General features: G+C 42.0%; 2 protein-coding genes across 2 annotated transcripts; one reads left to right on the top strand and one right to left on the bottom strand.

The window, feature by feature from the left end:
• Positions 1 to 2,249: 2,249 nt before the first annotated feature.
• Positions 2,250 to 6,623, bottom strand: cd36 (CD36 molecule (CD36 blood group)). The gene is made up of 12 exons (XM_072455151.1): positions 6,506 to 6,623; positions 6,047 to 6,207; positions 5,161 to 5,305; positions 4,734 to 4,886; positions 4,569 to 4,657; positions 4,454 to 4,503; positions 4,320 to 4,389; positions 3,994 to 4,181; positions 3,507 to 3,625; positions 3,348 to 3,421; positions 3,225 to 3,279; positions 2,250 to 2,679 (listed from the first exon to the last, which is right to left on the bottom strand). Exons 1-12 carry the CDS (start codon positions 6,620 to 6,622, stop codon positions 2,503 to 2,505), a joined length of 1,398 nt encoding a protein of 465 aa, XP_072311252.1. The 5' UTR covers position 6,623; the 3' UTR covers positions 2,250 to 2,502.
• Positions 6,624 to 8,592: 1,969 nt separating this feature from the next.
• gnai1 (guanine nucleotide binding protein (G protein), alpha inhibiting activity polypeptide 1) lies at positions 8,593 to 20,101 on the top strand. Its single transcript, XM_072455150.1, has 8 exons — positions 8,593 to 8,733; positions 15,997 to 16,039; positions 16,333 to 16,474; positions 16,854 to 17,011; positions 18,510 to 18,638; positions 19,254 to 19,383; positions 19,562 to 19,715; positions 19,895 to 20,101. The coding sequence occupies exons 1-8, from the start codon at positions 8,616 to 8,618 to the stop codon at positions 20,083 to 20,085; spliced, it is 1,065 nt and encodes a 354-aa protein (XP_072311251.1). The 5' UTR covers positions 8,593 to 8,615; the 3' UTR covers positions 20,086 to 20,101.
• The last annotated feature ends 666 nt before the right edge of the window (positions 20,102 to 20,767 follow it).

Genomic DNA, 20,767 nt, shown 5'->3' with positions numbered 1-20,767 from the left:
AAAACCTTCACCTCACCGTCTTCAAACGAGTGATTAGAGGCTTCAAGGTGGAGATGCACGGCGCTCTGTGGTCCTGTCCACATAGTCGAAACGTCTATTTTTTCAAACTGAGTCCAGATGACTACAACTGAAGCTTTTTCTACTATGGAACACGCCTGGACGAATGAGGGATTACACCGACATATGCTATAGTTATCTGAATAACTGTTAATATGTTACGTTAACATACCAGACACTTACCACAGTTCTGTCTGTGAGTCATGTAGCTGAAGGTGTTAGCGTTAGCATACATACACCTATTCATCATGTTCTCTAATCTGTTATTATTTTAAATTGCAGTGCAAGATGAAATGGCTGTTCTTGGTCTTGGATTTGATCAAATACAATTCCCCCCAATACTCCAGTGCGACTTATATATGTTTTTCTTTCTTCTCTATTATTCATTTTTTCACTGGTGCGACTTGTACTCCGGAAAATACAGTACGTTTTATTTGTTTTACTTTAATAACAGTGTTGAAATCGAGGTTAAACCCACCTTTTCATTGCATGTGTATCATCTGCAATAGAAAAAGAATGGTAAAAATTAAAGTAACCCAATAGCGTGCTGAGGGTCATTAAAAAACCATAAAGCTCAAGTGTGGCCTCCTGCTGTGGAGAAACGCCGCTGTCTCGCTGAAGCACTCCAGCTGATCCAGCTCCAGCGTAATCACCACCAGGTCGTCTTTTACCGCTCTGCTTTTGATTTATGGACCGCGCCAGGTGGGGAGGGAACTGAATAAATCCCGACGAGCTCGTGCACAGTGGAGGTTTGATTAGCAGGGCAGGATCGAGTTATTTGTACGACGGGTTTTGTCCACTGCACTGGAGTAACTCTACCTGGTTTTACAGTCAACACTGGCTAATAAACCATCATCACACTGGCACAGCAACAACCACGTATAAACGTTCTTTTGTAAATGTAGAGGTGGGAAGATTACTGAAATATTGACACTATTGAGCATTTTTGAGAATAAGTGTGGTGTATTATCAAAAACAACATGCATTTAAAACACCTAAAAATGGACGTGAAAAAAAAACCTCTTTGTACTGTTTCAAATATGATATACCGTATTTTCCAAAGTATAAGTCGCACTAGCCAAAAAAATGCACAATAGAGAAGAAAAAAACATATATAAGTCGCACTGGAGTATAAGTCGCACTAGCCAAAAAAATGCACAATAGAGAAGAAAAAAACATATATAAGTCGCACTAGCCAAAAAAATGCACAATAGAGAAAAAAAAACATATATAAGTTGCGCTGGAGTATAAGTCGCACCAGCCAAAAAAAAAATGCATAACAGAGAAGAAAAAAACATATATAAGTCGCACTGGGGTATGAAATGCGGTTGTAAGTGTGAAAATAACAAATAAAATCACATATAAGTCTCTCCGGAGTATAAATATATACATACCCCGGCCAAAACTATGAAAAAAACGGTGATACACATATGTTGGGTCATCCAATACAAAATGTTTTAACACATTTGTTTTGTATTGACATAATATTGCGTGATTATCATTATCACAATACTCATTCCAGTAACATATTATTTTGTCAATATCTTCTATGGAAAAGGTTACATTATATACAGTGCAATACCTCTACTGGGCCTATGCCAGGAGCGGGATTCAAACCCCCAACCTCCTGAGCCACTGATGTTAATTGCCTAATCTCAGTCATTGTAACTCTTCTGTGTCTGTTTCATTCCGTCTTTAAAATTTTGCTGTGTCATTGATTCATAATTCATACTTGTTTAGTCACTTACGCTGCGTTATAGTCATTCCTCAGTCTCTGTTTCCACAGTTGTCCTGGGGCAGACTGTCAGAAATGTGGCCGTCATTGCACTCTCAGATCTCCAACTAACTTGAAATCATGCATCTCGACGTGTCTTGCTCGAGGGCACAACAACAGAAAGATTCAAATCATACGCATTCATGTTTTTGGACATTACTATCCTTAATTATATCAAAGACTCACCACTTACTATATGTAAGCAAGATCACATGCTCCTTTTTAAAGATTAGAAAGCGTTATAATAAATACTCGTAGTGTTTGATATATTTTGTATTTAACTCTCTATAACCAGATGGCTAGAAGTAAATAGAAAACTTTGGTTGTTCAGTACATGTTTTATTTGACTATCACATTACTTTCACAGAATATTGTCCCTAAAGTTTGTGTACCTGACAACAGGCGTCACACATGCACGCCTGTTAACAGGCGTCCATGTGCTATAATACTTCCCTGATTAAGCTGAACAGTATTATTCACTGTCCCATGTAAAACCCAGCAAACACACCTTTTATACCTCCGTGGGCTTTACAAAATCACAGTATCAAAGAAAATATATGGCCTTATAAATCATTTGGAGGTTACAAAAAAGTGCAAGTCTATATCAAAAGGCGTGGTGTTTAGCAGCAGCTGAAATGCACCAGGAGTGAGCACATTGGCAGAGTCTCGTCTTAAGCCAGTTTGGATTGGTTTCTGTTCCTACGTTGTAAGAGGTATAAAATCAAGCAGACGACAAAGAGGGGCAGCCCTGCTCCCAGTAAAGCCTTCTGCGCCATGGACAGAGCTACGATCCTGGACACGAGCTCCTGCTTGATCATGTCAGCGGTGGCATCGTCCAACGTGGCTGTCTGAGGACAAAGGAAACCAACAAACTTTGTGTTTGTAGTGATGCGTGGTGCAGCTGCTACAACTTCCACTGGTTGTGCTCAGTTTGTTAAATGATGTTCTGTTTGGTTAGGAAATGCGGGTGGGACAGAACATCCAACCTGTCCATGAAATCTGCAGAGGCAATCTCTCTTCAGCTTCTACCCAATGTGTACAATATATAATCATCATAAGTTTAAGAATGTCCTAGGTGTCTGTTCTGTACTTACTGTTCTGGACATTTTACAGTGGATATGTTTTACTTTTACTTCAACACATTTGATTTATTGCACACTACATTTTTTAACTGGACTGAAAAGTTAAAGCATTTTTCTTATGGTTTTAGACCTGCTGAAATGGCATGTTTTGGAGTTCCAGCTTTGAGCAAACAAAATGAAGCTTTAAAAATGATAAGGGAAATTGCTTCTGCTGATCAAAAATAAAGACAAGTTGTTTCACTAAGCGACACTGAATGCAAAGGTTTATGTAAAGAGGTGGAACATTATCTTTAGTTCTAGTATTTACTTACCTCATTGAGCCAGACGACAGGGAATATTGTATAATCCTTAACTTTCTTGAGTACTCTGCAAGAGAAAGAAGTCATTTTCAGCAATCAATAAAATAAACATCTGTCTTTGAATAAACCACTTACGTGATAACGTTTGATGGTCCATACATCATGTTTACTTGGATCCTCTTGGCAAAGTTCAGTGTAAATCCTGTTGTCTGGAGCCACAAATATAAAATAATGAGGGGGAAACAGTAAGTAGGAAAGCAGTCCAAGCTTTTACAAGAGAAAGTTGTGGTTTACCGGCTCAACATCGAGGAAGGTATCATGATGCTCCGGGTTGGGATTGAGACCCTCAACAGCATTTATGAGCCAGGGGCTCCCCGACAAGAAATGTGGCAGGGAGATGTAGATGGGTTTTCCTGTTCAAAGAGAGAAAGGGACAGTCTAACAGAGAAGTATAGACTCAAAAAGTACCAGTAGGTGTACTTTAATGACTAAACTCTGGGATGAACCAAGGACTAAAAGAGAAAAGTAAGAACTAAGATGAACACCAGTTTAACAGTGTGATGAAATACAACATAGTAACAAAGGAAATGTTGTACAGGGCTCCAAAGCATGTGTGATTGAACATCATGGTTTGTGCTGTTACTAATGCCAACAATCATACATCAAATGACAATATTAGTACTAAATTGTTCGCTCATATGTACATTACTCCTACTCGTAAATTACTAATCTAATTGCAACTCCCAGGAAGCATTGAGGGCCGTGTATAAAACAAACTGACCATTTTGACAGGTGCTGATGTCCAGTACACCTGCCAAGGTACAGTTCCTAGAGACCACTTGGTTATGGCAGAAGCAGTGATTGTCCGGGTTGTCCAGGGGGGAGGCCAGAGTGGACGGCAGGAGAGAATAGCGGTAGACTTTGATGCCTTTCAGGTCATACGTCTTTACATGGCTCGCAGAAACTGATCTGTGGAGGTAGAAGTGTGGCGAGCTGCTGTCACCATGCCAACAGTGATCACAGAAAACTGCTCCCTCTTTATTTTGTAAGTACTGCTCTGCCCTGCCCTCTAGTGCTCATTCATTGAAGAATATATTTGTAATTCACCTGCAAATGTCGGATGAGAAGAAGTAGAGCGGTTTCGTCTTGTCAATGAAGGGTGCAAACGAGGACGCATCTGAAGAAAATAAAAACAACAATGAACTAAACCTGAACCAAACTATTTTAGCTCAACTTTATACCTGTCCCATTGAGCATGTTGCAGTATGAGTCGTTCCAGAAAGTCAATTTACTGTGAACAAAATACAGTAGAATCATAACACTGACTGGTATAAATGAGCCGTTGGCATTGCTCACCTTTCCCCTCTAAATCTGTCAATCACCGACACTTTTGAGATGTCATCTTTGCCGGTAAACACATTATAGGGACCATCAAATGTTCCATTCTAAAACAGGGGGGGAAATGAAACACCTTTTCTTATTCCAAATGCTTCTGAAATGTCTTTTATAATTGATATTTACTTCAAACAATGCCACCGTTTCTTTCAACAGTGGGTCCCTGTAGCCCCAGAGCAGCTCTTTCACTGAACGGAAGTGAAACAGGGATGAGTTGCTGGTCTTGATCATCCGCTCCAATACAATGTGCAGTGCTTTAGGGACAAGTGAGTAAGCTCCCTGTGACAGAAAAGCAGAAAGTACTAAATGTCATCTTTACTTCACTTTAATGGCACTCAGGAAATGACTCGGGCCGGACTTGCATGGCAACTTCATCAATGTTGAAAAGATATTTACAGCTAAGATTGTTTGTATTGGCATGTGTATGTGGCAGTTGGTATTCATTAACGTTAGCCTGGTTTAGACTTGGAGCAAAGGTGGCATCCAGCAGAATTAGCGGCAGCATGCAGCGGGTGATTAATGACGTTATAGCAGGCGGGTGACAATCTCTTACAGCAACAGCCACGTTCAGAACAACCACTTCATCTTCCTCCGAACCAACAGACATAGAGGGGTCAAAGATGGCGGTCAAAGGTAGCAAGAAGGAGGCTGTGTTATTGGCGTTGAACGTGATGTTTTCTTTGGGGAGGAATCTTGTCCTAAGAGAGCATAGGGAACATGTCATTCAAAATTGGCTAAATCTGATATTTGGCTTGTGAGCTATGTGTAATACAGCTAACATGTTGCAGTCAAAATAATAATAAGGAGCGTTCTGTTCTTGGGCTAGATTTGTTAAAAAATGATTTCAGATTGATAACAAATTATGTGAAATTGTGTGTCTCCCTTTCTTTAATATCGCTTTTAAGACTAATCTCTGAAAAACGGCAAAACATTCATGACAAATGTTTATTTCATTCAAATTGAAAGTTTCTAAGTTCTTTCTAAAATTCTAAGTTTTCAATTTGATTTTGGTTTCTTATGTAAAACTAATTGTAGAAAAAGATCCAGCCATCTGGACAATGTTTTGGAAAAAGAAAACGTTTTAACTGAAGCTTTTTCTACAATGGATCAGAGGGATTACACCGACTATGTACAACCAATATCGAATAATAAGATACTGTACATAAAGTAAGAAAAGGCAATAAAACTCTAGTGCCAATAAACGCACACATTTATCGAATTTACTCCTCTAAAACCTGAACTCTGCTCAAAACCATCCAACACGCAAATCATTTTAGGGACAGAGAACTGACACCAAGCCAAACATTTCGATCTGCAAATGAGTCACTCTTGCCCAGCCCTGGTCTGACAGCTGATACACACAATAATAATAATAATACACAGACAGAAAGTATAGATAATAAAGCTGCATGGTATGGTTGTGTGTATTTAGAGCTTACTTGTACGTGTAAGGTCCTTTCTCCTTCACCACTGGAGTTGCCCCATACTCGATGACCTCTATGGGGTTTTTCACAGTGAAGAACCAGAACTGCCTGTACACTACCACCCCTGAGGCCACCCAGTTGTCATAGGCGGTCGTTCCAGGCTCGATGACGGCTTCCTAGGACCAGCAGATAATCTATTTTTGTCACACCTCAAAACAGCACATATCACATGAAAGGTCTGCACACATTCCTCTCTGTCTCTGCCATGTGTCAGTGACAGATGCTGTCATTTCCCACTGTTGACTTTGTAGATAATTATTCTGCTGAGCGTTTGTTTATCAGGAAAACAACAGAACACCCACAAGCTATTTATCACAGTCTTCCTCTCTCTTTCTCCTTATTCACCTTGACCTCACATTTTCACATTATGAGATCCACCCTACACGGCAACACAGACCACGCAAACACGCTTACCTTGGTCACTGTCCCCTCTATGATACTGTTCCCCAGTGGAATAAGGATGCCTCCCAGGATGGCTGCAAGTGCTCCAATAACAGCTCCAGCGATCAGCCAGTACCTACAGCATCCCATGGCGACGGGCGTGTGTGCGTGTGTGTGCGTGTCTGTCCTTCCAGTGTCCGTATGCCCGCCTCTCTGGCAGACTGGGCTCCTTCTGTCGCTGCTCAGTGCTACTCTGTGCAGACCTGGAGTGTTTGTTTGGTGCCGGTTGTAGCAGAGGCAGCAGCAGCAAGAACTCAAGGAGGCAGCAGCAGCAGCAGCAGCAGCAGCAGCAGCAGCAGTGTTGGTGACAAATCAGCTGAGGCCAGGTGAAGGAACAGGAACAAGGCCAACACAGGCGCACAAGTGACCCTCATAACTGTGGTTATACAGTAAGCAATTATGAATGGGAAAGTCTGAAGTTCAGCCCCAATACACTGATAATAGTGATCAGTCATTTATATAAGATAACAACAACATCTCAAAATTCCAAGAAGTGGATTCATTACATTATAGCAGCTCAGCACAAACAGAAACTCTTTTTAATTGTGTAATTGTTGCAAATAATTATGTACAAGTACAACTGTGTAACGCAGAAACAATGTTAAACATACGTTCTGCATGTTTTAAGAAAGTATTTCGTGGTATATGAGGTTATATGGTTCATGTTATCTAGTGTGAGCAGTATCTTGATCAGACTCGGTGATAGTAACGATTACAGTAAATTGCTGATCACTTATTGTGAATAATGTATTTGTTTGATATGAACATTGATGTATACACAATGAACTTGTATGCATGTTTTGAAATGATAATGTGTTTTTATACATACATTGTACACTAACGAGTGACGTAAATGTGTTTGTGAACTGTTTTATAGCTCAGTGGTAACCACTGGGGGGCGCTATTCTATCATTCTTCAGTAGAGCTTAAAGGCCACAATTTCCACTGTCCTTTAAGCCAATTGTGGAGGGCCAGATAGTGTAATGTCTCTTTAATATTTCTGTAGGGCCCATGTCTGTGCACCAGACTGAGAAAAGCAATGTGGATATATGGAAGAAGTAACCTTAGTAACGTCAGATGTACGGTCTGTGGTTTAATAGACCAAAGATAATTAGGAACAACATTTACATGTTCTTACCAGATGGAAATGCCACGAAGATTCAGGAATGGAACATTTGAATGCCAAACAATGCTTAAATTTGTCTACATACAAATCCCACAGTCCACTGCACTTTAACCGACCCGCGTATGGGTGCAACAAAGTATGGGTGCAACAAAGTATGGGTGCAACAAAGCCTGCTCTGGTCAGGCACCTGGAATAGATCCAGAATTCGAAAGGGTTTATTGCCATTGTCTGTGAACAAAATTTCCAGGCTAGTTAGGAACTTGTGATTCGGTGCAACATACAACGATGGACAATAATAAAAGGAAGTTATATCAAATAAGGCATGCATAATGTTTGCTGAACCCTAACCCTAACCCATCAGCATGCACATGGGAACTCCTGCTTGGCATTATTTACCCCGCAATAGTCGGGATTAGTTTATTTAAATATAAAAACACTAGAATAGTTTATAGCCAAGTCAAATACAGTCACGTGGCAAACCCGCAATCTAGCGCCATTCTATACTTCAAAACAAGAGCGTGGATGTACACGACGGCTCTCACACACACACAGCACAGTGCCGGCGCATGAGGCTTTTACAGTGAAAGGCCTGGCGGAAGTGCGGCTGCGTGTCTGCGCGGCTCTTGACCTGTGCCTCAGCCTGTGCAGCGCCTCAGAGCCACATCCATGCACACTCTGCTGCAGCGGATGGACACGACCACCACCACCTGGATGTCACAGTAGTTTCGTATTTGGATGACGGACTTTTTTTTTTACTGACACCCTATAACCGCGTTCACTCAACCGTTCTTCCCCCCCCAAAAAACACACGGTACTTTCGCGCACGGGCAGCGATCGCCTGGCCGTTTTTTGGGGGAAAAGGGCGTGTGTGTGTGCGGGGAAAGGCAGTCGGACCGTTTCATGTCGATAGCGCGCGCGCGTGTCTGTCTGCGCCTGTAGAACCGTTCACTCCTGAAGATGGGATGCACGCTGAGCACGGAGGACAAGGCGGCGGTGGAGCGCAGCAAAATGATCGACAGGAACCTGCGGGACGACGGGGAGAAAGCGGCCCGGGAGGTCAAGCTGCTGCTGCTCGGTAAGAGGGGGGCACTGGCGCGCGCGGGGAGGCTGCGGTGGTCAACTTGCCCCGTACGCGGACGGGTGTGGGTACGGGTATGCGGCAAAAGACACGTCTAACACCGGGTTGGTTTAGTGGAGTGGCCCGCGGATCCCCCCAGAGAAAACCCCCTTTTTTCTGATGAAACAACGGTGCGTTTCTGCGTTAGTATCGCGAATCCCAATGGAGTGTAATTGGCTTGATGACGAGCGGGGCCTGTTTTAATTGTTTGTTGTGTCAGTTTGTTAAATTAATGCACATGTTTGACTTTAACAGCGTTTAAGCGTGGCAAACAACCATTTGCATCGACTGAATCCTTCCACCAAAGGCACGTTCCCTCTCAGTCTACGCGGTGAAGTGTAGAATGTGCTGCAGTGAAAGTAGGGCCACTGTTCATTAGGGGCCCCAGTCAGTGAAAGTGCATGAAAACTTTATGCAGGCCGATCTCTGCTACTTTCCTTACTCTTTTTAGTTTAACAGTGCATCTGCGTTGCCCAGTAGCAAGAATGAAGAAGAAAATATGTTTATATGTAAATGACACAATTTTAAACGTTGCGTGTTACTGTGGCATTTAAAGGGGTCAAGTTTGTCAACACATTCAAATGATATGTTTGTCTGCTGTGTTACTGGATAGAATTCATAATTTGACGTTCATCTATAAGAGGTGTTTTCGCCATTTTTATTTGCAGCCTCCTTTTGTGTGTTGTCATATCTTCAGTCAATTGTGGCCCTGTGTGCACAACAGTAAAGGTTTGCATCTAGGAGCCTGGCCATGTGTAAATAAGAGACATTACTTACATGTGGGGAAGCACTGTTGTGATTGTAAATAGAGACTATAAGTGCAAAAATTTTCCACCGGCCCTGCAACGAGGTGAGCTTTGGTAATGTTGACATGCACACACATGTTATGTGGGTTAAAGGACACATATCCTCAGTCTGATGCAGGACTGCCCACTGCTGTGTACTGCAGACGCGTGTGAAGGAAGTCTTTGGGTAGCGCTAAGCAAAAAACCCACAAATACTGTTAGAAAATGAGATTAAAAAGCAGTGTAATGAATGCAAATCAAAACCATTACGCTGCCTTACAAAAGCGATTCATATAGCGCTGGTACATTTACATTGCTCAACTAAACAATCTGCATTTGTCTTCACCTCATCACCGCACTGTGACTTTCTCAGGCTTAGATAACAGTATGTGTACCATGCAGAGACCTTTTTTTTTCTTGGTTGGCAATTTGTTTGAACAAGCAGACATATTTTCACGTGAAGGACCAACTGCATTCTTCAGGTGCTCGCAGGCCAGAATGAGCCTGCTGATTAAAAGTGAACAAGTCGGGTCAAGTTTCTGCTGCGCGGCTGTTGCCTCAGTCTTTTGTGACACACCAGTCGAGCTGTCTAACAATATTTGAACTCTATATATTGTGTGACCTGCTGAAATCCTCATCCAGTACCTATTTTTGTGCTCTTTCTGGTCTTTTCCCCCCTGCACACATGTTTTATGGCACCATTTCCTGTCATTAGTGTGGGACCCACTCAGCCCTGTAGCCAGGTAACGGACAGTGAGGCTACTACTGCCTGAAGTGAGGGCAGACTGACGCCAGGAGAGAGGCAGAGATGGCTGGTAAAATGAGAACACCGCTATGACTGAAGCATTAAATATGAAAGAGCCGTGTGCTGCAGCTCACCACACTCGCTCTTATGAGTTTGAGTGTATTTGTCTTGCCGGAAAAGATGCTATTTAAAAGTTGTGGATTAGAAATGCAGCCACAGCTTGTTTGTGTTTTTATCAAAAGTGAGCAGGATTACAAAGGATGTTCCTCTACCACAAAGGTTGAGCTGCAGTTGTGTCGGTGAAGTACTAATGGCACTAATGAATATTAAGGACTCTGGATCAGTGCTTTAAGTTGAGCTCATCCTTAAACTGCTGGAGGTCTGGATGATGTGGGAGAATTTGCCTTTTAAACTGTCAAATGGCAGATGTTTTGACCTCATTTCTGATTAATAACTATGCCATTATGTGGACTATGCACATAAATAACTAAATAACCTTTTATATGGCAAGGTTGTTTATAGCTTGATCAGTTACAAAATGCTCACTCTGGTACAAAGCCGCTTTGTGTGTCTAATCTTCAGTGGCCTTTCCAACAATTCTCAGAAAACATTTCTCATAAATTATAATAAGTCTTTACTTTCTGTACAGATTAACCCTTTTCAATCATAAGAAATGAACAGAAAATATTTGTTTCACATTCAGTTCTCACTTCCATATTTCTAAGACTTTCTAAGGTGTATTTTTATGAATCACTTTACATTGCGACCTTATGGTAATTACCACATGGGCCAGCGACTATAAATGTTAAAGTTGTTTTATCACAATAAATACAATAATCTATGCACGTTTGTTCCTCCGTACATCTTTGTGGATGGTTCCGTCTGTGCCAGTGTGCATTTATGCAGATCAGGCCGTGTGATTTAGGTTCAAAAACGCTCCAGGCCAGCTGGAATCCTTTAGTGACTTCTCCTATTGTCTTCAATGGGAAAAAAACAAAGAAAAAAAATAGTGATCAGATACAATAACTTTAAAAGATAAAATATTTGGAGTAAGAGGTGATGGAGATTGAGACTAAATGACGGTGAGCAGATTTACATGGCCAGAACAACTCAAATAACTAGAAGAAACCGACGAGCTAGAAAGTTGTTTTTGTGTGTATTTACATGCAGAAAATAAATCTACACAATGTGTGATGATAGATAAATAAATAAATTAATTGTATGAATAAATGAATAATAAATAAATACATTCCAACAAGCTATAGTATTTAACAAGCGATGTGTAACATTGCTCTTTCAACATGTTATCTCAAACAGACAGATTATTATTGGCCAGTCGACGGTCAACTCTTAAGAAGCCCTTTATCGGGGGCTGGACTAATATCAAAGCCATTTACGTCGCTGGGATTGGCATTGATTGGGCCCCATCGTGGAGCCAGGCCTGGGGCGAGCATCTAGGGCACAGCCCGAACGAGCGACGTGTGGCCGTCCTTCCATTGACCATCTGCAGGAGGATCCATAAGGGGCCAGTTCAGAAAGATCTGGGTGGCAGTTGACGGCAGGGGCCACGGCGACCAGATCTCCAGACACAGAAACTGACTCTGGGGACATGGAGCGTCACCTCGCTGGGGGGGAAAGAGCGGTATCGTTTAGATAGTCGGCCTCACCTCCACGCACAGTTTGGCCTCTGGAACCCATCTTCTCGAGAGGGGCTGGACGCTCCACTTCTCTGGTGTTGCCCGTGGGGAGAGGCGGCGGGCTGGTGTGGGCCCCTCAGCTCAGCCGCCACGTGTTGGAATTCACTCAGTGAACGAGAGGGAAACGTGCTTCACCAACACCGTTCACGGTGCGGGTGGAGACCTGTTGACCTTGAATGGGGATGTCGTCGGACAGTGGAAGGAATACTTTGAGGACCTCCAGATGGAGCGATGTAAAGGCTTGTTCCATGTTGTAGACAATCAAATACACTTTTAGTCCCAACACAATAAGCTGCAACATATGACTTGGCATGGTAGCCATTTGAATCACATTTGTCCATTGTTCTGCAACAGTCCCCCTCTGCTCTGCCTCTGTAGTTATTGGGAAAATCCACCTGGGCAAGTTCCAAAAGTGAGATGTGTTTAAGGTTAGCAGATAGAAGCTGCTCTGTTCTCTGGAAGAGGCTGAAATCCCTCCTTTAGTGCTGCAAGTGTTAGCCTGCAGTTTCCTAAAATAGGCCAAACCACTGGAAACAGAAAACAGCTGGTGCAGAGGTTTGGGGTCTGCAGGCTTTTTGGGGTGGCGTATCAAAGGCGTAGGTGTGTAACAGGACTCTGCATAAATACATTAGGTGAGGTTTGTGGTTCCACTTGTGAGAAGATGGTGCATTAGGGGCGGCTCTCCACAGATGCCACACCCGCGTCATATCACTGGTGTTCTGCTGCCTCATCAGAGTCCCTCACGTACGACAAAACCAGGACTAAACCCGGACTAAAATGGGGTCACAGCTGGTAGGAATCATGACTAAACTGGGTTCAAACCTTGCTATGATAGAGGACTAAACACAAATTATAATTTGCCTATTTTTTCTTAGTATTAGACTTGTTTTATTCAACGAACATTTGATGCTAATTTAGTCTAGTAAGTCTATGATAGCTTTAGTCAACCAGAAAATGATCAATTCTATTGCACTGCTCCATAGACATTTGTTTTGTTCTAGGGCTTTAAACTATAAACATATCAAATACATCTTGGCACACGACTATCGCTATATACAGAGGGCTGTATGGTGATACTTCTAAACTATAGTAGATAGATCACAATAAGGCTCATGTGCAATTCATTCCTAGTCAAAATTGTATCCGTCCTTTAACCGTTTTACTGACCCAATACAACCCAAACCTATAGGAACACAGCCCACACTCAGCAGGAGCTTTGCAAGGGACTGTCTGCAACACAAACACTGTTAAATCTCTCATTGCAAAGTTACTCAAACAATTGGACCGTGGAATGAGTTGGATAAATGTAGTTCTTCATCAATTATTTGTGTTCCGATAATAATAAAAGCATTGTGGATGTGGAATTCCCCATGCATGTTGTTTTTCAGCACAATATACACATACTTTTGTAAAATAGGATAGGCATATATCATGAACCCTGTATCGGGATACATATTATCGTGGTAAAACCCAGGCATAGTCTGTATATGGTCTGGTTTTCTGCAACAAAAATATCACATTTTAGTCATAGATTTAGTCCACAATAATGTATGAGAACAGTTTTTGTCCTTTTGTGATAAGCCTAATAATGACTTTCTAAGGCTTAATAAACAATAAACAAGAACACAACAAATATCACGCTAACAAAAACTATGAAAAAATATTTAGTCTGTGAAATGAACACTGCAGAGTATGAGAGCCACCGCTAATTAACTAAGGCATTATTTAGTATATTTTTTTTGTTTTCATTCTATAAATCTTTTTAAACACATGGTCCAGTTGAAGTTTGAGGGATCGACTGCATTTCCACTGTTCTCCTCAAAACAAAATAAGTCCAAATGAAAAGAAAGAGCTGACAGGTAGTGCGATGAGTGTCTGCAGTGCTGTGTGAAGTACTCTGGCCGATGCTCATGTCCGGCCGCCATGTCCAGCTGCGCGCCCGTCTGTGTGCAGCCTCCTAATGGCTTCACACTGCTCCGTGTTTGCCCTCCGAGCACACAGAGCCCCGCCTCTCAGGAGCTCTCCAGCACCAGAGTAGTGACAAGTAATTAAAACAATGTGTCCTCAGGTGAATCTTATCCAATTATACCAGCGCTGAAGTGCCAAGCCAGAGCTCTCGGTGTGCTGCCGGTGCTCAGAGGTTTATAGGAATTCTAGCACACGTCTTGTCAACAGACGCTGCTTTTTGATAGTGTTACACAGTAATCCCAATGCTGGAGCTGTTGGTCTGGCATCTTGGTGTTATTGTTATAATGTGGTATACTCGGTAGGATCACAAAATGGTTTATTCATGCTCGTTTGTGCTTTTATTGGCTCTTATTCACCTCTCAGTAGCTCTGCATGGTGTAATAACCCACGGAAACAAGGCTTTAGACGGATGTAGAACCTCCAAACTCACAGATGTATGCTCAATGTTTAAGGAAGATCACATATAATAATCATTAGTAGCCACAGTGTCACATGCACAGCAAATATCTGATTGTTATCTGATTTCTGGCATTTTCAAATGCAATTTAAACAGTTACGTGTGATCATGTGCGTAATCTGATTTATTACTGATTATTCACTCGTGTGCAGCTATTGACAAGGGAAATTACACTAAAAGGCAAATGATTGTAGCAAAGACAAAATGAAAGTGAAAATGTTAAAGATTGAAGTAGTTATTTTAAAATGTTGTCTTCCAAATGCAACAGTTTTCTCTAAAAATGCATTCATCAACTGACACGGGTCACCACATGTTTTCGCTTGACCATGTAAACGCACCAAAAATCACATCTAATGATTGGGTTGTGTGATTATTCTAGTTATCCGTTTTCTTTTTCTGGGCCTATTAATGTACTTAACGATATCCGACAACCAATTTTGATTTTATTATATATGAATTATACTCTCTTAAACTACAGTAATATTCAAACGTGTACATAATCTAGCTACAGAGCCACTTTGTTCGTTCATCCAGAGACAAACCAGCACCAGAGTCACTAGAAGCCCCTGGAGTAACGACCGCACAATCCCACACTAACTAAATACATTTGGACAGTGTTGAAACTGTGGAACTCGCTCCCCACGGAACTCAAATGTTTATCTGCGCTTAAGTTGATCACCTTGAGGCTCCAGTCGTGGTTGAAAACGAACCAAAGCTGCACCATCTGTAAATATCGCAATCTGTGCCGAATGTGGCAATGCCTGAAATGTCCAACTGCACGTTTTAAAGACCGTGTTTTTAGACCCTTTTGAATTGTCCATGTTTAGGCGAAAGCTCATGTTGAGTTGTGTACGTGTCGCATCAGTTACAGCTCTACTTGTACTATGTATGACGAATACAAAAAATACATTAAAACAGAAGACTGCAGTAGGTTTATTTTGCACGTGTAAAAAGCCAACATGTCGCACACAAACGCTTAAACGCTTGCCTCTTCAGGTGACTGTGGTGACTTGAGGCGCCCGGGATATTAGAGAGAGCTGTTGCCATGGCGCTGTGACATGTGAAATTGTCTGATGCTCTTCATCCTCTCTCTCCCTCCTTCTGCTCTATTCATCATGGCGTTGCCTCATCGGTCAACTACACCATCAACGGTCTAATTCTGTGCCAAAGAGGCTTTCCGTCTCCGATTGCGTCGCGGTGTTTTCGGTCCCTTTACAATACTGCCAGTGGATCCGTTTTATTGTTTTATTGCTCAATGTGGCCCACGCTAAGACAGAAGGCCTTGACAGTGAAACATTTGAAACAATTGAAAGTTTAGGCCAGATTAGGGCTGAAAGATGCATCGCAATCTAATCCAATTTGAATTGTCACATTGTCACATGGCTGAAGCTATTTAGGTCATAACATTTACTCTGCAAAGACAACACTGTATTGTCTTTATGTTGTATGAAACCTGCAAACCCTGGAGTTTACTTTAAACCTTTACAAACATGTCCTGAAACGCATGGCATTCTCCTATTAGTTTGATTTCTTTCTCCGTTTTGAATTGTGCTTTTGTTTGTTTTGCAGGTGCTGGCGAATCAGGGAAAAGCACAATAGTTAAGCAGATGAAGTAAGTTATTATTGTCACATCATCACACATCAACACCTCTCAAATATGGAAAATGTTATTGATGATGTTATTTGGTAATGCTGGGTAATGTTACACAGAGTACAAATAGCCTCGCGTGTACTGGATTGTGGCGAGAGACGAAGCTCAATCCGTCAATGCAGATCCATACTGTGTCCATTAGTCTTTTAGATATAGCACATATCAATAAGCTTAATGAGAGGTGTATTAGCAGCAATGATTCAACAATATGTTCATCTTGTTGATGTGTACCTACTTTAAACCCGCTTTTGTAGAATCATCCACGAGGCGGGCTACTCAGAAGAAGAGTGTAAGCAGTACAAGGCTGTCGTCTATAGCAACACCATCCAGTCCATCATCGCCATCATCAGAGCCATGGGTCGCCTTAAGATCGACTTTGGGGATCCTGGAAGAGCTGTAAGTGATTCTGATATACAGCTACAATATTTCTTCTGCCGTTTGCCCTTGAGCAGACAGAAGCATGACAAAAGTGCGTACAAGTTGGATCAGGAATGACTTGAGTATCACACTTAATTCTAACAAAGTCTTCCTGTATGTCTTTGCCTCCATCTTCAGCCAGGCCTGCCACATTATAGCTACACTTTCCTTTTGCAAACGGATGAATTCTGTCAGCCTGTTTGAACAAAGACATATTTGTAGTTTTTCCTACGTGTGATTTAACCCCATATGTCTACAGATTGAGCTTTCATTCAGCTGTGAAGCTGTTAATTATAAGGACGTGTATTGACTTTGACGGTTGCTTCATGATATTGACACTAGGCCCTCTCTTCTCTAGGACGACGCGCGGCAGCTGTTTGTGCTAGCGGGCTCTGCAGAGGAGGGCTTCATGACCGCAGAGCTGGCAGGCGTTATTAAACGGCTGTGGAAGGATGGAGGGGTCCAGGCCTGCTTCAGCCGCTCTCGCGAATATCAGCTCAACGACTCCGCAGCATAGTGAGTCACACGCTGTCACTTCTAAACACAAAACAATGGGGAAAGTGGCTTTTTTTCTGCCAGCTCCTGAGTCATGCTCTCAATGGAGCCTCACACAGTTTTTTGGAAAACATTGCACCTCTGGTGTCCAGAAGGACAAATAGAGAATGTGTGTAGATCTAAATGTCCTGCTATTGGAGTCTGTGCGACCCATTCAAGTGCAATCCTGTGCACAGCACTCGGATGTTTCAGTCTGGACGTTTGCTCAAACTTTGCACTTGAGGCTGTATAATGGATTCCTGTAAGTGTTAGATCTGGGTAAAAGAACCCTTTCTGTTTGGGATACGCAGAATGCTTTGTTTCTGGTCTTGTGCAATAGCCACTGGCATAGATGCTGATGACATCATCACGTGGCAGCACTTTAGTGGGCAGGAAGCCATTTTATATACTTGTTTTCAGCAGTTGCAACACAATTTGAACCACCAGTGGTTTTCTAACCGGTTCTCTGATCTTATATGCAGTCTTTTCATGAAGGGGGATGTCCCGTCTTAAAGACATCAAGTCTTCTACAGTACGGCTGTAGTTCTTCAGGCCGTATTCAATAAATTAGTAGATGTCGACTTTTATTAGTCAACTAATTATTTTTTATTAGAATGAAGGATTTCTACAGACCACAGCATAAATAACAATGCGTGGCGTGATTGGAGTTTCATGACAGTTTCATGACGGTTTCATGGCAGTTTAATGTCTTATGTAGATGCTTTTTACTCTTAAATATGTTTGTTATTCACTTTTTAGCCTAATCATTTTAGAGCTTTACCAGCACCATGTCACGCCCCCTTTAAGTTGAGTTTAGTCAATGCAGAGAGCATACTTTTAATCGACTACAGCCCCAATGTTCTTTCTCTCCAATTTTTTTTTCTGGAACCTTGAGGTTAAAACTATATTACTGGTGAACATATTGAGGATAAAAATATTTTAAGGGTGGCTGTGTGTATGTTATTACTCACAAATGGTAGCCTAAAATGGAAAAAGACCACAAAGAAGAGCAAATGCATTGTACTTTCAACCTTTTGACCTTTTAGTGTGGAAACAGAAGGGTCCATTTGGAGCCGTATGTCAGTGCATGGGTGGCCTGCAGGTATTGTGTAGCAGATGGCTGCTCTCACATGTAGGGGCTTTCCTATCGGCTATAAATCTGAACCCACTGAAGACACTCAAAACGTCTTCTTCTGAACAAGAAGAAACCTGCACAGAGAGCCTCTCTCGGTTATTGCTTTGAGGCGACAACACTAACCACTTTGAAATCATGTTCAAACTCAGCACTAGTCCGGTTTGTTGTCTCATGTTGAGGTCTTTTTACTTTTACTAGTGTGGACCCTCTATTTTAATCTTATTTTATCTTGAAATTGACTCAAATATTCAAAGTGAAAGCCCATAACCCGGGCTGTGGTGTTAACAGAGTTTTACCAACAGTTTTACTCATTGCACTTACATCTTTGTTGTGTCCTTCTCACAGCTACTTGAACGACTTGGACAGGATATCCCAGGCCACCTACATTCCCACGCAGCAGGACGTCCTGAGGACCAGAGTCAAAACCACAGGAATTGTTGAGACACACTTCACATTCAAGGACCTCCACTTCAAGTGAGAACTTCTCCAGCTTCACACCTCTGGCTCTTACTAAATGCAGCATTGGTCTTGGTCTGATTGTTGTGACTCAGTGTGTGGAGTGTGTAGATCCTGCTCTTTGTGCTCAGGCTTGTTTTAGAGCACCATTAATGACACAGAAATCGAAATAAACAGGAATGAAGGAGCTGGCCTGAAAAGGTCATGTCACTTCATATTGGGCACCAAAGGACTGCCCTTATATAGTGCATTTATAGCTTTACTACTCATTATTTAGTAGAGTTTTAAATCAAATTATAACTACTTAAGTGCACTGCTGAAGTCTTTTTTGAAGGTCTAAATCAAATGCCCCAAAATGAATGATAAAGCTTCTTTAGCTGTTTTATCTAAAATCTTGTTTTGATCTTGATTGATCTTATGATATCCAAGTGCTGTTTGTAGCTAGTCAGGGTTTGGGTAAATTGCAAGCCATATTTAAGTTTTAGAGTAACTCCTCATATATTTGCCAGGTATACTAGACCTGGTACTTAGGATCCATTTATCAGGCGGACAGCTCTCGCAAAGGATTTTAGTCAAAACACCTGCATTGTCCATGTTGCATTGTGAGCAGCGCCTCTCCTCTCCCACCTGCAGAATGTTTGATGTGGGCGGTCAGAGGTCCGAGAGGAAGAAGTGGATCCACTGCTTTGAGGGTGTGACGGCCATCATCTTCTGTGTGGCCCTGAGCGACTACGACCTGGTGCTGGCCGAGGACGAGGAGATGGTGAGTAATTTAGCTCTGACTCAGGCACAAATGACTGGCCACAACAACAACAACAACCGCAGCACGGCCTTTGTTTGGACCGAACGGATCAGGCAGAGTTTCCATCCTGAATGTTAACCGTGACCCAGCCTGGCCTTCGACGCCGCTGTACACATAATCTCTCTTTTGTATCCGGCAGAACCGAATGCACGAAAGTATGAAGCTGTTCGACAGTATCTGCAACAACAAGTGGTTCACCGACACGTCCATTATCCTGTTCCTCAACAAGAAGGACCTTTTTGAAGAAAAGATCAAGAAAAGTCCGCTCACCATCTGCTACCCTGAATACGCTGGTAAGAATGCCCGCTACGTTATAATAATTTGTCACTACATGAAAAAGCATTAAGGAACATTCAAATTGTAATTATTCTTCTCTATAGTGTATTATAATTGAACAGTTAATCTACCATTTATCCAATAGAAAAGCAAAAGTGAACTCTCCATCTTTTTTCCCTTTTGTTTCCTTCTTTAGGCTCCAACACGTATGAGGAAGCCGCCGCCTACATCCAGTGTCAGTTTGAGGATTTGAACAAGAGAAAGGACACAAAGGAGATTTACACCCATTTCACCTGCGCCACAGACACAAAGAATGTGCAGTTTGTGTTTGACGCCGTCACTGACGTCATCATCAAGAACAACCTAAAAGACTGTGGCCTCTTCTGAGGACGACGCCTGCAAAGACAACTTTTACGGGTAATTATTCCATTCGATAAAACATGCCAAGTGGCTCTATAATAAATGACACGTTTCAGTCTAAGTGTTAGTTAGGCAACTGTTTTATTCACTTTTTAAAACTCTTTCTTGTCTCCTCTTATCAAATGGTTGGTGTTGGAAACCGCAGTGCAACATGTAGATTTACACTGGCTGCACAATGTAAACAGGGCAACGTGAATCACAATATTAGGTGAGAGCGATTCAGAGGTTGTCAAAGTGATACTGGTGTACACAGAAACAATTTGATGTAGAAATAGCAACGTTGTATTCATTTTTGGTTTTCTCCGCGACCTTGGGCTTGTGTTCAGCTGTTGTTTGTTGTGGCGCAGTCTCACTCTGAGTCGCAGTGTTTCAGACTGTGTGTCTACAACAGCTCTATTCTTATAAACTAGAACTTCCTCTGTATTTCCAAATTGCTTTAGATGTCTGTTTTCAATCTGATTCGTTACCGAAATCTTTTGAAGTACAAATGTTTAAAGTATGATGGCCGTGAGGTTGAACGCTGTAAGTGCTGTGAGTCCACATCAGTGCGTCTCCTCATGTTTTCTCCTCTCTCTCTCTCTGTCCTCAGGCTGTGGAGTCGGCCTCTTGTGAATCTTTTACTGTGGAAGATGAGAGGCGCTCCGAGGAT

Source organism: Eucyclogobius newberryi, unplaced genomic scaffold (genome assembly GCF_026437365.1).
Source record: "Eucyclogobius newberryi isolate DKJ021-1_F unplaced genomic scaffold, fEucNew1.0.hap1 SCAF_2, whole genome shotgun sequence".
In the NCBI taxonomy this organism is placed as follows: Eukaryota; Metazoa; Chordata; class Actinopteri; order Gobiiformes; family Gobiidae; genus Eucyclogobius; species Eucyclogobius newberryi.
The sequence above is the reverse complement of the archived record's forward strand: the minus strand, read 5'-3'. Positions and strand labels throughout refer to the sequence as shown.

Bases quoted from the DNA above. Each gene is read 5' to 3' on its own strand.
- gnai1 (XM_072455150.1), top strand. From the start codon at position 8,616: ATGGGATGCACGCTGAGCACGGAGGACAAGGCGGCGGTGGAGCGCAGC. The intron at 16,475-16,853 runs GTAAGTGATTCT...TCTCTTCTCTAG, and splicing joins TTGGGGATCCTGGAAGAGCT to GACGACGCGCGGCAGCTGTT. The intron at 19,716-19,894 runs GTAAGAATGCCC...TTCCTTCTTTAG, and splicing joins CTGCTACCCTGAATACGCTG to GCTCCAACACGTATGAGGAA.
- cd36 (XM_072455151.1), bottom strand. From the start codon at position 6,622: ATGGGATGCTGTAGGTACTGGCTGATCGCTGGAGCTGTTATTGGAGCA. The intron at 3,626-3,993 runs GTCAGTTTGTTT...CTCTTTGAACAG, and splicing joins CATCAGCACCTGTCAAAATG to GAAAACCCATCTACATCTCC. The intron at 2,680-3,224 runs GTAAGTAAATAC...CTTTGTCCTCAG, and splicing joins CTGTCGTCTGGCTCAATGAG to ACAGCCACGTTGGACGATGC.